Source organism: Alosa sapidissima, chromosome 4 (genome assembly GCF_018492685.1).
Source record: "Alosa sapidissima isolate fAloSap1 chromosome 4, fAloSap1.pri, whole genome shotgun sequence".
Classification (NCBI taxonomy): Eukaryota; Metazoa; Chordata; class Actinopteri; order Clupeiformes; family Clupeidae; genus Alosa; species Alosa sapidissima.
Window position 1 is genome coordinate 1539372 of NC_055960.1, and position 15310 is coordinate 1554681.

Below are 15310 nucleotides of genomic sequence, written 5' to 3' on the forward strand. Positions count from 1 at the left end.
TTTGAATCGCCTTTGACTACTCGGAGTGGCTGCCAACAGGCATACTGTAGTAGGCTACTCAAACATGTCTTAAACACCTAAAGTGCTAAATACCGGAATTTTCTTTTAACATAAATCAAGCTTATTTTCCCCATAGACTTAGCATTGGCACTATGCCATCACAATGGGCTAATCAAACTGATCTGCCCCTGCTAAACTAGGCCCCTCACAGAGCCAATTAAACTGATTGCACCTGCATCAACTGCTTTCTGCTCAACTAAGCCAACTCTATCTGTGTCTCTCCATTCTACAAGGATATAAGGCACATTCCAAGCACTATTAACGATTCAGAATGCAATCAACTGCACCTGTGCTCTCTCACTGACTGCAGCAACTTCAATGGAACCTCTTCTCGGTGTCTCTCTCCATTGAACTGGATAGCTCACTTTTCTCTTCCCCAATTTCTTTCACTTCTTTTTCATCACTTCATCCATTAAACTGTCTATCAACATCCATTAAACTATCTACCTAAGCAAATAAACAAATAAAGCTTATTATTATTATTATTATTATTATTATGCACATCCATTAATTCACTTTTAAATAATTTAAACTATCCAACTATTTAACTGTTTCCAACTGTCAGTTGTCATCAACTATGACTTCCGCCAACTGCTCACAACTGTTTACAAATGAAAGTTTGTTTTGCATTTAATGTTAAATGCATTTTCATGCACTGGTAATTCCTCGGAATTACATTTTTTAGTTATTATTTTCTATTCTATTATTTTTGCGTTCTGCAGAGAAGGGAGACTGGCGTTGGTCACGGTTTGGAATGAAAGGGAGAAAACAGTAGGCCTAGAGTAACATGGCGGATAATGCTCATATACCTATATACCTATAGGTATACACATACAAAACCTATAGAACAAAAAAAAACGAAACCCTGCATGGTTTTTGTCTGGGAATACTGAAGGTAGGGGCAAGCTACCTTGCTGGCTTGTTTCATGTGGTTCCTTCGTTATAATGTAGGCTACGTTTTTTTTGCACAAAATTGCGTCTGCTAATAAACATAAACATAAACAAACACAATTTCCTGTGAAATCCTTGACTGCACCTTCAAAGTTAGCCTACTATTATTTGTTGACCTCAAACCTGGAGAGGAACGAACCGCAATTGTTCTCGCAGTGCACTTGCATGTTTTTTGATAATTATTATTTTATTTATTTGTTTTTAATATGGCTACTGATCATGTGACTTTTTTACGGCGGCGCTCAAATTCTAGGAGAGGCATTGCACCGCTGCTGAATACATAGTAGGGGAAACATTAGATATGCTGAAATGGTGATGCAATGATTTTAAATTAAATTTAAATTTAAATAGCTCAAGCCTCACACGTTATGGATTATTTTGGTAATGATGATATTCACATGCCCAAAATGTATGTGTAGCATAGCACCACCATTTAGCAACATAAAAAATGGCTATTTCACTGATGTCCAGTGTTGGGGAAGTTACTTTTAAAATGTAGTGTTTGCTCATTATTCGTTACTTCTCAAAAAAGTAACCCGTTACTTTACCTAGTTACCCTCTATGGAAAGTAACTTTTTACGTTACCCGTTACTTTTACGTTACTTTTATGTTGCTCAACTTTGGGCAGAACCCAATAAATGTGTAGACCTACATAAAGTTCTACTATGGAGGACATAACAGGTATTTCTTTTGTGCTCTTTATTATAAAAAATGCCACAAACAGAGCACTTGACAAGAAAACATTGGGCTTATAGGCTTCAACACCACCACTAAAGCCCTATGAAACAATCATATAACATAGCCTCAATACATCTTAGGCATATAGGTGAACACAAAATATATGAGGGGTTATTTTATAGCCTTATACTCTTTCATTAAACAGGCGCTCCTCCGAAATTTGGTGCAAAGCTAGTGCAAATCGTATCAATACGAGTTAACAGCAGTGTACAAAATCAGGGCACAGTGTAGGCTACAACTAACACTCACATTCCTCCCCTTAGTTTCAACGAGTTCAAAGTAATGTGAATACCTCCATCCCTCAGATTTTAGCGTTGGCTGTGTCTCGCTTGCTATGATTGCTCTTCATTGCCACCAGCCTCTGTCACGTACCGTGTGGAGCTATGATTGCACTTCATGCTACCAGCCTCTGTCACGTAGGCTGCCGTGTGGAGCTTGTGCCTATTGCGCAAGCGCGCAGCTGAGAGTCGCTGTCAAATCTGTCCCTGGGAAAAGTAACGTTGTGCCGATATGAAAAAAGAACTACATTACCAAATTTTCAGTAGTAGCGCATCATACTACTTTTTACTCGAAAAAGTAGTTACATTACTGTAATTCGTTACTTTGTAACGCGTTACACACAACACTGCTGATGACACATGATCAACTTTAACACACTTCTCCTAGATGCTGCATCAGAATCATGGAATGTATGATGTCCAGCTGTTACTGACTGTTACAGAGATTGTTGATATGTTGAAATGTGTCAATGATAATGGATTGACTTTAAACAGTGTTTTCGAAGGGTCTTAAATGTAGCCCTTAAAGCGATGGTTCGGAGTAATTTCACTCTAGGGTCCTTTGCACCATGACCCCGAGCCAAACACCCTCCCAGAACCTGTTTCCCCTTGGTCGAACCCTGGTCGAGTAGCGCTGTTAGAAACGAATGACTTTCTGCAGGCGCTTATGGCGCCAGATTTCTGAGTGCAGGGGACAAGCCGAGATGAGCTATGAGTGCATTCATAGCTGGTTCTACGTGTTGTGGTTTCTTAAAGGAATTATCTGGAGTAAAATGCACTTTAGATCAATTTACGGATGATTGGGAGTTGAGTTGACATCAAAATCATGTCATTCGGATGTGTTTTGAGAAAGTTCGATTTTACCGTTTTTAGTCAAAACTCGTTAGCCTGGAAGTGACCAGGGCATGTCATTTCGCCGCTACAAAACGCTATTTTTATACCTCTTCTACAGTTCCAAACAACATTACACTTACGTGGTAGTGAGTAGAGGGTCCCTAAAGCCAAACCGAAGTATCCCGAGGTCTTTATGTGGTCGGATAGAGAGTCCAGAATGAATTTCATCAAGCCAGTACCTTTCCGGAAATGTTGCTGCTGCAACTCAACATATGTACTCCCAATCATCCGTAAATTGATCTAAAGTGCATTTTACTCCGGATAAATCCATTAAGAATCCATTCATGTGCTGTAGTAAACTGATAAATGATAGTCAGCAAATATCCCTTGTTGACTTGTTGAAACCTTTTGACCTCCCTCTCCTCCAGCCAACCATGTCTTGACTGCTGAATGATGTGCATTAGTTACATTACAGTTACAGTTACGGTACATTTTCTCAAGTTCACTGTATGAAAAATACAACATGTAAAGTTGAAATGAATAACTGCTCATTGATGATCTTTTTTTTAACTGTTGCTATTTTTTTCTGTTACCTGTTTTACTCAGAGGCTGGAGCGGGAGGACAGACAAAATGAGGAGCTGAACAAAATGATGGCCAATGAGCAGAAGAGTGCTCTACTCAACTTATTCCAGGAGAAAAATAGACCAACACTGCAGAAATGGCCTGAAGTACAGCAACATTATCCACATTATTGTGATTGATTTGAAGTACCACTTGTGTCTGTCAGTTGCTGCATGTACAGTACTGTGCAAAAATCTTAGGCTCCCTTAGTATTTTGCTTTAGCAGTGCTTGAAGGACCATACCCTCACTGGCCACAAGTACACAAGTTCAACTGCTCATTAATGCAAATAAATTGTCGCAGTGTAGATCCAAAACAGAAGCTGAAGTCCTCGGACATGACATTGACTGCTTATTTCGCTCATGATGTGTCTTGTAAAACGTAGCAGACCTCATAAGGACATGTTAACAATATTATAACATTTATTTTCACCGGAGATGGTCTTTAACCCTTAGAACCCGATTGACGCAAAGTGCATCAAAAAACACACCCTTTCTTCTCTGTTAAATTGCTCCGGAACTGTTCATCGCAGCGAGATGAAACCTTTATTGCATGACAGAGAGACTACTTTCCAAAGAGACTACACACTTGTCTATACAATGAAGTATGAAAATAAAAAAAAAATCATGAAATTAAATCAAATTGCATCATATTTACAGTCTATACTTCTCTGCGTTCACCTGTGCACCCAATTACTCTCGTTTGAATTACTGGCTAACCCGTGATCGCATAGATATGACACGCATATCAGATGAAAGGAGGGGTCACAGGGCTATCCATTGGTACCATGTTTATCGGTCTTTCTAGCTTATAAAAACAGACGAAGTGACTGCAAAATAATAACGTCATGTACACAAACCAACGCTGCACACCCATTACTCTCGTTTGAAGTACTCGCAGACCCGTGATCGGATAGATATGCCACGCATGATGTCAGATGAAAGAGGAGACTCAGAGCTATCATTTGATACCAAGTACATCCTTCTTGGTTATAAAACAGACGAAGTGACAGCAAAATAATAACTTTATATAGCTGGACTCACCCCATGTTTTTGTCTGTTCTTGTGGCAAAGCATGTTTATAATCCAACGCTATCGTGTGTTTCTCTATGGCAAAGCATGTTCATAATCCGGTTTTGAGATCCAAGCAAATTCCTGCATGCCATCCAATTCAAGGATGGAAGGAACAAAGAAACACCTTTTTTGCCTTTACTTTGTCCATGGCAATGCAGTAAAAAGTTGAGAATCATTATGAGTACATACACCATAGGCACGCAGGCTAACACGCAACCTCGGGTCAAGTCAGGTCAGATCAGTTCGTGTCACAGATATGGAGCGCAGAAAGGTCATTTTTCATCACTAAATAAAAAATGGCATTTATTTCTGTAAATCACACACCACATATTTCTGTAAATTGCTCAGCCCAAGAGTATCCCTCCAACATGGCAATTATATTGGCCGATTCAGGACAGTCTGCCCTACACACACATGAAATGCATGTGCTATGAGCTTGCTGTGGTGAGATACATGTCGAAATATAAGAATTTTTATTTTAATTCTTTAAAAATCTAAATAAAATCAATGCTAGTACTAATACATGACATGATGGCAGATCTGGATAGCCTAGACTCTGCTGAAAAAAACAATATATAATACGTGTGTGTGGCACTTAACCAGAATAAATCCTTATGAATAAAGGTAGTGAAAATGCCCTAAAAAAAAACAGTTTAGGGTTCTAAGGGTTAAAGAAATCCATAAACCTTGAAAGCATCAGACAAGACCTACTGTACCAACATATTGGGACCTGTTCATGTACTAGCTACTGCTTCCTCTTAATAATTTTGTTGGAATTTATGTTCATTTATGTTTGCTTTTGTTGTAGGACGTGGATGTTTTATACATTGTTCCACCATTCTTTGTGGATGAATGGAGGAAGTTTATCAGGTGAGGGGATGTTACCACTTCCTGACACTGTTTAACGTGATAGAGTAAAGCTAGGCAAAGTTTGTATTACTTGCTTTGACCTGACTGTATTTGTGTTTTATTATTTTTTATTTTTATTATTATTGTACCAGGAGACCTGCCAAAATCACACCTGTGTCAAGTGTGAGCAATAGCATCCTGCTCTGTCCTCATGGTGGCTTCATGTTTACCTACGAGTCCTTGCTAATAGGAGATGCTGAGCAGTAAGTGTCTTATATGCTGTGTAGCAAATTAATTTAAATTATTACGCGGTTCTTCAGAATGCTGCAGAATGTTCCATTAACATTAACATACCTTCCCACTGTTCGGAAATCTGATAATTCTGTGTAATGACCACTGCAAAAAATGGATGACAACTGCAGACCTGCCAACCTGTATGCGTTTTGCGTAACAACCACGCATTTTCACATCAAAGTACGCGGGTACGATTTGTTAACTTAAAACTACGCAAAAACGAGCAGACCATCACTTATCTTCTACACAGGACACATTCCCACCTAGACAAGGGGAAAAGTGCTATGAGAAACATGTTCTTTGATTTCTCAAGTGCTTTTAACACCATTCAGCCCCTCAGATTGGGAGACAAGCTCTTGCAGATGGGTGTGGACGCTCACCTGGTAACCTGGATTACAGATTACCTGACCGAGCGACCACAGTTCGTCAGACTGAAGAACTGTCTCTCTGACACTGTGATCTGCAGCACCGGAGCGCCACAGGGAACTGTGCTCTCTCCAGTCCTGTTCACCCTGTACACATCTGACTTGTGCTACAACACCGAGTCATGCCACATGCAGAAGTTTTCTGATGATACTGCAATTGTGGGGTATATCAGGAACGGGCAGGAGGAGGAGTACAGGAGCCTGGTGGAGGACTTTGTGCAATGGTGCAAGCTCAATCATCTGCAATTTAACACTTCAAAGACCACGGAGATGGTGGTGGATTTCAGCAGGTCTAAGCCCACTCTGCTACCAGTCCACATTGATGGGGTCAATGTGGAGGTGGTTAGCACCTACAAGTATCTGGGTCTCCACCTGGACAATAAACTGGACTGGTCAGCCAACACTGATGCACTCTACAAGAAAGGGCAGAGCAGGCTGTACTTCCTGAGGAGGCTGCGGTCCTTCAATGTGTGCAGTAAGCTCCTCAGGATGTTCTACCAGCCTGTTGTTGCCAGCGTCCTCTTCTATGCAGTAGTATGTTGGGGAGGAAGCACAAGGAAGAAGGATGCGGGGCGAATTGACAGGCTGGTAAGGAAAGCTGGCTCTGTAGTGGGAGCTGAACTGGAGTGCATCACTTCACTATCTGACAAAAGGACCCTGAACAAACTGATCAACATCTTGGACAATGAGTGTCACCCACTCCACAGCACTATTGTTAAGCAGAAGAGCCTGATCAGCTGGAGACTTTGCTCACTGCCTTGCACAACTGACAGACTGAGAAAGTCATTTGTCCCCAGGGCCATTGAACTGTTCAATGCCTCACTTAAGGGAAGAGGAGAGAGAGACTTCTCTGCATAGTCTGTCTGCCTCTTCACCCCCTCCATGTTTGGATACTGTCTGTCCACTAGCCACTTTTACCACTGTCTTTATGCCTCACTGTTTGCGTGCTATATTAGCACATTAGCACATATGCAAAACCCCCCTCCATGCCACAGCCGAACTGTGGCCACACTTATACATTTTCTTTAAATAGTTAAATATATAGATATATAGAAATCAAAGTCCATAGGTGTCCCTGTGCACAAACCTTCAGTTGAACAGGTGCAGGTGAGGCAGGTAAGTATAATCCAAGAGTGAAAGATCAAAAATCACCGCACACTGATCACTGTAACTTAATATTTATTGTAGAACGAACAACGCGTTTCGCCTAGCGCTTCATCAGGTTCGCTCTGTACCATCCCCCCTTCCTTTCCACAGGTGAATAAATCAGGTAATGTCACATGACCTTGTTGGGAGATCAATTAGTTCATAATTTCATTAACAACATCAATATCCTTCTTAAACAACACAGAATTAATAAGTTCACATACAACATCAGTAGTTAATAAGTTCATAAAACACCTAAGAATTAGTTCATAGGTGACACCAGTAATTCATAAACACCTAATCATTTAGTACATAAGTTCATTAACAGCATCAATCAAATAACATCAGTAATTCAGTGATCAGTAATTCATCAATTTATAAAATCCACCTAATAATTTTGTTCATAAATTCAACAGTTCATCAGTTTATCAACACCTCTAACATTTAATTAATTCCACAACATCAAGATGTGCATAAGACCGTACCTTATTAGTTTGAATATACAAAATAATTTTTACAAGCCAGTTATTCTGTTCACAAAAAAACACTCAAGTCTTGTTTTTCATTAAATCCATATGGTTCGACTGTATTCAATTTGTGAATCCAGTAAGCCTCCCTTTTAAGCAATTGTTTTATCAAATCACCACCTCTTACATTAGGTTCAACCCTCTCAATGCCAATGAATCTCAATGTAGTGGCTGAACCATGATTTCTGTCCTTGTAATGTCTAGCGATAGCGTAATCCATATTGTTGTTTCTAATAGAAGCTTTGTGTTCAGCAATTCTTAACTTCAAATTTCGTTTTGTTTGGCCTATATACATCAAGCCACAAGGGCATTTTAACATGTACACTACATGTGTAGAGAGACAATTGATAAACTGTTTGATGCCATACTTTTCACCCGAGTGTGGATGGGTGAATGTTTTGGTGTCAACAGTATTTGAGCAGTGTGCACACTGGCCACACCTATAATTACCATAAACTTGTTTAGTCAGCCAATTTGTAACTGGAGGTTCTTGGTACATAGAACTGACTACTAAATCTTTGATATTCTTGCCCCGTTTGAAGCAATATCGTGGTTTAGTTGGTAAGTGGCTCAGACTCGTGTCGCATTCAAGGAGTTTCCAATGTTTGTTGATTATTCTTTTCACCTGTGTGGAATTTGTGGAGTATTTGGTTACAAAAGTTACTCTACTCTCTGATTTCTTAGGAGTAGGATTCAACAGTTCATTCCTATTTTTCTGGCCTGCCTTTTCAATTGCCTGATTAATCACTGCCTGGTTATATCCTCGTTCTATGAATCTTTGAGACATTTCCTTGGCTTTAACCTTAAAATCTTCATCATTGCTACAGATTCTTCTAAGCCTTACAAACTGACCATAAGGAATATTCTTGATTAGATGGTCAGGGTGAAAACTTGATGAATGAAGTATAGTATTCCTATCTGTTTCTTTCCTATAAATAGAGGTCTCTAATTTATGGTTATTGACTGTAATTTCTAGATATAGGAAATGGACACTTTTAGAGCTATACTCCATAGTGAACCTCAAAGTAGGATATGTCCCATTTATGTATTCATTAAAATGGCTCAATTCATCTTCAGAACCAGTGAAAATCAAAAGGATGTCATCAATGAACCGCTTAAAGAACAGGATGTTTTGTCTAAAAGGATTGTTGTTAAATATGTGTATCCTCCCATAGGCCCATAAATAGATTTGTGTAGTTGGTTGCAAATGGGGATCCCATACTCGTCCTTTGAATTTGTAAGTAGTACTTGTTAATACGAGAATAAACTTAGTCATCATTACTAACAGTTCCTTTTGAAATAAATCATTCTGAGTTGTAAGGTAGAAGCTCATGGCCTCCAAGCCATCTTCATGAGGGATATTAGTATAAAGACTCTCCACATCAAATGTTACAAGATAAGCATTATCTGGGATGGAAATATCAGCCAACAGTTTAAGAACATCTCTAGTGTCAGCAATATAACTTGGGAGTGTTTTTACAATATCTTTTATCACTATGTCTACAAACTGACTCAAGGGTTCTGTCAAGGAATTTTTGCTGGCAACAATTGGTCTGCCTGGAGGATTTTGTAGCCGTTTATGGATCTTTGGGAGCAAGTAAAATACTGGGGTGACAGGATGAGCTATTTTCAAAAATTCATATGGGTTCTTTGATAACCACTTATTTTCCATTGCATTGTTTAACAATTCATCTCTTTCTTTAATGTAGTCATCCATAGGATTTTTTGACAACAGTTTATAAAATTCAACATTGCTCAGTTGTCTCAGCGCTTCAGCTACATAGTCAATAGTATTTTGTACAACAATGGCACCACCCTTATCAGCAGATTTCACAATTAAACCAGTGTTCTCCCTTAATTCATCCAAAGAAATTTGAAGTTAAGAATTGCTGAACACAAAGCTTTTATTCAGAAACAACAATATGGATTACGCTATCGCTAGACATTACAAGGACAGAAATCATGGTTCAGCCACTACATTGAGATTCATTGGCATTGAGAGGGTTGAACCTAATGTAAGAGGTGGTGATTTGATAAAACAATTGCTTAAAAGGGAGGCTTACTGGATTCACAAATTGAATACAGTCGAACCATATGGACTTAATGAAAAACAAGACTTGAGTGTTTTTTTTGTGAACAGAATAACTGGCTTGTAAAAATTATTTTGTATATTCAGACTAATAAGGTACTGTCTTATGCACATCTTGATGTTGTGGAATTAATTAAATGTTAGAGGTGTTGATAAACTGATGAACTGTTGATGATGAACTGTTGAATTTATGAACAAAATTATTAGGTGGATTTTATAAATTGATGTATTACTGATCACTGAATTACTGATGTTATTTGATTGATGCTGTTAATGAACTTATGTACTAAATGATTAGGTGTTTATGAATTACTGGTGTCACCTATGAACTAATTCTTAGGTGTTTTATGAACTTATTAACTACTGATGTTGTATGTGAACTTATTAATTCTGTGTTGTTTAAGAAGGATATTGATGTTGTTAATGAAATTATGAACTAATTGATCTCCCAACAAGGTCATGTGACATTACCTGATTTATTCACCTGTGGAAAGGAAGGGGGGATGGTACAGAGCGAACCTGATGAAGCGCTAGGCGAAACGCGTTGTTCGTTCTACAATAAATATTAAGTTACAGTGATCAGTGTGCGGTGATTTTTGATCTTTCACTCTTGGAATATAGATATATAGACTTTACTTTACTTTATTTCTGCACTGTTGGACTTACTCATTTGCACTATCACCATGACCACTATCACCATTGCACTACCACCATGACACTCATTCACACAGAGCACCTTAGAGCACCTTACCATACCTTACTATGCACAGAGAATCACAGGCTCAGTCCCTGCCTCAGTCATTGCAAGCGCCTCTGATTGATTAATCACCACTATGTGGATACTGTTTTTAGAATTGATTTAGATTAAGTGTTAGTTAGTATAATTTGTATTTTAGTATATTTAGCATATTCTTTATCTTCTACTGTCCTTATTTCTTAGTTGTGTTTTTATATTATACACTTTAATTACTCTTGTTGCTGTTAAAGAATGTGTTTGTGTTGTCTGTATGCTGCTGAGACCTTCAATTTCCCCTGGGGATCAATAAAGTATCTATCTATCTATCTAGACATCCAACTTCTCCGGAAAGCTCACTGGAGCACGTGAATTAGAATTTCCCGCAAATCTCGTAAACCTTTCCAAGGCCAAATACAGTCATAAACCCTTTCGTGCCCGTTCCGAACATTCCATTTTTGGTGCTGAATGACCTTCTCACACAAAAAAACTTATTTCTTGAGTATAATACATACCATCAATGGGATATACATACCATTGTAATCAGACGGATCAGTTCTATGAAATGATGTAAAATACATATGGTAATGTTAATATAGTAATGAACAGTATTTGAAAATCCTCTCCAAATGTATATCCGGAATTTGTCAAAATTTAATTTAATTCACATAAAAATTAATTTTCATCATATTTCTCTACAAGATAGAGAAAAATATAGAGTGTATGAAATGTTCAGCTTGTTGTGGGCTAAGTTGTGGGCTATTTAACAAAATATCATTAACCTTTCATAAGTTATGATCATTTTAGTGATCAGTGTAAAAAAATGTAAAACGGGATTTAGAATGTTGACAGAATTCACATTCACTTTCTCACCAACAACATAAAAGTATGCATAAAAACTAATAATCAAGTCAGAAACAATGGTTTAGATTTATTTTGAATGAATGACATTAAAAGTATTCATTGAAGACCATTTCGGAAAAGAGACATAAAATACATTTGATTCAACAAATACAACTTCCTTATATAAATCAGTATAATATGAAAATTATATATAAAATGTATTATTATTCATGAAAAGCTAGGAATACAATCAACATCACTCAAAACTCAATGTGTTCTAAACATTTGAAAGTGGATTACATACTTAGAACAAGCCTGTGGAGAATAAACACATATACACACAAATTCATACCCACACACACACTTACAGAGGAGGATAGGGAAAGGTGGGGTGAGGAACCTGAAGGTTGAACACAGAAGAGCCATGACTCATTACTAAACACATCCCCTTTTGCAGAATGCCAAATCTGACAGCAATTTGTTTATCAATAAAACAAATTTGCCTACCGTTACACTCCAGGGCCATACAAGCTACTTTAGTTTTATTATGTACGTTTTTTATAACAAGCTTCTGCTGTACAGGAATATGTACTTGATGGAAAGACGACAGAGTAGTAGTTGGAGCTGAAATTTCAGCGGAAATGCCTGCCAGCTGTTGTGATAGATTTCCTCCAAAGTCTTTCTGGCTGTAGCTACCAAACCTAGGTTCAACACCAGATTCTGCATTGCATTGAACTCAATTAATCAAAATTGAAATAACAAGAAGCTACTGGCAACGGCAATGTCAATGGAGAAAAAGTGCTTTCTGGTATTCTGCGTTTTTTGGAGTACACAATATGTATTTATAATTTGGTCAACGTCCCCTGATCCCTGCCAAGACTTGGTTCCCCAGTAGCAATGGATATCAGGGAGGGAAGTGAACCCCATGTAAATGATTAATCCCAGAAACCTTGCCCCTGCACTGTTTGCATACGACGGCCTACTAAGCACAAGCTCCCATTCCTCGGTTGGTAAAACCACATATGCCTGGGACAACAATGTGAGTAAAAAAGAACATAAGTCTATTTCACACTGTGTTTTAGTGGAAGTCTGCACCATCCTACGCATGGCACATAAATCTATACCTTCTTCCTCCATCTCCTCATGGTCTTCAGCATTGTGAGCGCAAGCTCATGAGCAGTCAGCTACCTCTTCAGGCTTGCGAGAAGGTCTGTGTAGGTCTTGTCATCCTCCATCTGAAACAACAGCGAAATCATACAAATACCTTTATTAATGTAAAAAATAAAATCACACACAGAAACTACAGATTTGTATGTATGTATGTATGTATGCACACAAAAGAAGAGGTAGCCTAAACTATTGAAGCATCCTCAGAATATTAAGTATGAAAAGTCATTTTATTACACATGGGTTTAGCTACCCTAAATCTGATTGCCTAGCTGGCATCAAGATAAAGACAGATTACATTTTACCTAGTAACAAACTGCTGAAATGCAATAATGACATTTCTGACAGAATATGTGATTTCACATCATGTTTTATATAACTACATATTGAGAGAAGTTGTGATTCATCTATTTCAAGTCATGCCATCTTAGAAAATGTTGAGACAAGCACGTCTGATGTTCACTACAGACTGCACTACAGGCAACAACCTGAGGAAAGGCAATAAGTTAATTACATTTCTGACAGAATATGTGATTTCACATCTTATTTTCTACAACTACATATTGAGAGGAGTAAAAATATCGCTCTACTTATTTCATGTCAGAACGTAACGCAACTTGACGCGCCCATTGATTTATTCAGCTTTGGTTTGCTATACTGTCTTGCCAATATAATGCTTACCTAACAAGCAAATTGGTACTAGAAAACAAACTTACCTACAGGTTATACTAACAGATTTTTAAATGAAACTGTCAAATGAAAATAACTGACATAAAAAGCAAACGAGAATAATGCAAGCAATTCAGAATTATACAGCTAGCTAAAGTTACGTGACGATGCACTAGCCCCCCGCTATGCCATAATGTTGACCCTGATGAGAAAGCATATTACTATTAAATAACATGATTTAAGGACTTCAAATTAAGATAAACCATAACTAGAACTGATAAAAACAATATTAGCTCAGTTTATCCAGCTGTGTGGTTTCCAGTCGAGGTAAACTCCAACTTAAGTGCAGGTGGCATCCGGCTGTCCACGTCAAATGCACCGTCTGAACATATTTTTTCAAGACTCATCTTCAAGTATCCAAAACATTTCGCGCCATAAACCCCTTAACCAATCATATCAAATTGAAGCTTATGTTGTCAGCATTAGGGGGAAGATTTTAGAAATAAAATCAGTCATTGGACAGCTGAGATATTAGACGATTGGTCATCGTTACTTTTGTAACGAAATTAGAACGGTCGGGCTTGTAAGGGTTAACAACAAGTCTCAAAGTGGACCTAGGCTAAACATTTTGAGCTTCTCATTGATGAGTGTTCAATTTGTTTTTTCTTTGGAGCATTGTTGTTCTGGTTTATTAGCACAAAAACAAGTGGGAACAAATAATAGGTTTCCAGACGGAGATCGCGCACCTATCGCTTTAGTTGGGATAATGTTATCATTGCACCTCACGGCAGAAAGGCACCGCCATCATGGCCCCAGCTGTGGCGCAACTGGCTGGGGCACCTGCACCATACGCCGGCGACCCAGGTTCGATTCCCGCCCCGTGGTCCTTTCCGGATCCCACCCCTGCTCTCTCTCCCATTTGCTTCCTGTCACTCTCCACTGTCACTATCATCAAAAGAAATAAAAAGGCCAAAATAAAAATAGAAAGGCACCGCCATCTGAAAGAAAGTGGAGGCCGGTTTTGATTTCGTGGTGCCCCGCCACAGATTAGTCAATGTATGGGAAACACTGATGAGGGATAGATGTATTTCTTTACAAAAGAAATGGCTAATAATAATGGATTGAATAGACCAGACATGATTGAATAGAGACCACATATAAGAAAATGGACAACATAACAAAATAACTGATTAATTTTGATTAATTAATTTGAGAAAAAAATAACTGATTAAAAAAAATAGCGCAGATTAATCGATTCTGTATGACCTTTGACCCCGAGCCGTTCTTGTTTTTGTTTTGTTTTTCCTCGAGGTGCTACTCAAAAAAATTCTTCAAGGTTGGCAGGTCTGCCGCTGCCAATGGCAACAGGTTTTGTGCTTCTGATTTAACTCTTGAAATCGTAATGAAACTTCATTGAAAGTGAAGGTAATATCTTGCTATGCAATATTTGAAACTTTCAAGTTCTATTTGTGTGGGGAACTATTTGTTTCTAGGCAAAAGCCACAAAACGCTAACAATATAATTTCAGAAGACACATTGTGTGAAGTTTATTTTCTTGTGTTGGCAAGTACCTATAGAATAAGGGGGATAATGTGTTGTCTACTGGTTATTATGAGAAAATAAGTCACTTCAGGATAAAGCACCACTTCGGCCTGTCAGGAATTTTCCGGGACTTTATTGAAGTGACCAGCAGACAATACATTACCCCTTCCCTAATAGCTACTGACTGATATGTCTGTACTGGCTATAAAATGGATTTCCTCTTGTTTTCAATGTGAGATTTTGATCACCCAAATCACCCAAAGATTATTTTTTATACCTGTTTTCAGTCAACTTTACCAGGGGTGTCAATAATTCTAGAGGGCACTTGAGGGAACAGTGAATTTTATTTCACTGCTGGTGATGCCCCTTGGAAATCAGAAGTGAATGAATGGTCCCTAGGCCCATACTCAATCTCAATAGAGTTTTATACATTATGTAGTAGTATGACTGACAAGTTAGCAATTGATGACA

General features: G+C 38.3%; 1 protein-coding gene and 1 long non-coding RNA gene across 5 annotated transcripts in view; one reads left to right on the top strand and one right to left on the bottom strand.

Moving 5' to 3' along the window:
• Nucleotides 1–15310, top strand: part of usp48 (ubiquitin specific peptidase 48) — a 228428-nt gene that overhangs the window by 170039 nt on the left and 43079 nt on the right. For all 4 annotated transcript variants that reach the window (XR_006031174.1, XM_042088884.1, XM_042088885.1 and 1 more), the window contains 3 exons: nucleotides 3468–3590; nucleotides 5364–5425; nucleotides 5557–5667. Coding sequence is in view for 3 of the 4 variants with exons in the window: in XM_042088884.1 (XP_041944818.1) it covers nucleotides 3468–3590; nucleotides 5364–5425; nucleotides 5557–5667 (296 nt within the window). In the remaining variant the exon portion in view is untranslated. The remainder of the gene's footprint in view (nucleotides 1–3467; nucleotides 3591–5363; nucleotides 5426–5556; nucleotides 5668–15310) is intronic.
• The window catches only part of LOC121706858, a 30565-nt gene that overhangs the window by 6586 nt on the left and 8669 nt on the right, over nucleotides 1–15310 (bottom strand). The window contains exon 2 of the long non-coding RNA XR_006031192.1: nucleotides 7816–7823. This is a non-coding gene — a long non-coding RNA (uncharacterized LOC121706858). The remainder of the gene's footprint in view (nucleotides 1–7815; nucleotides 7824–15310) is intronic.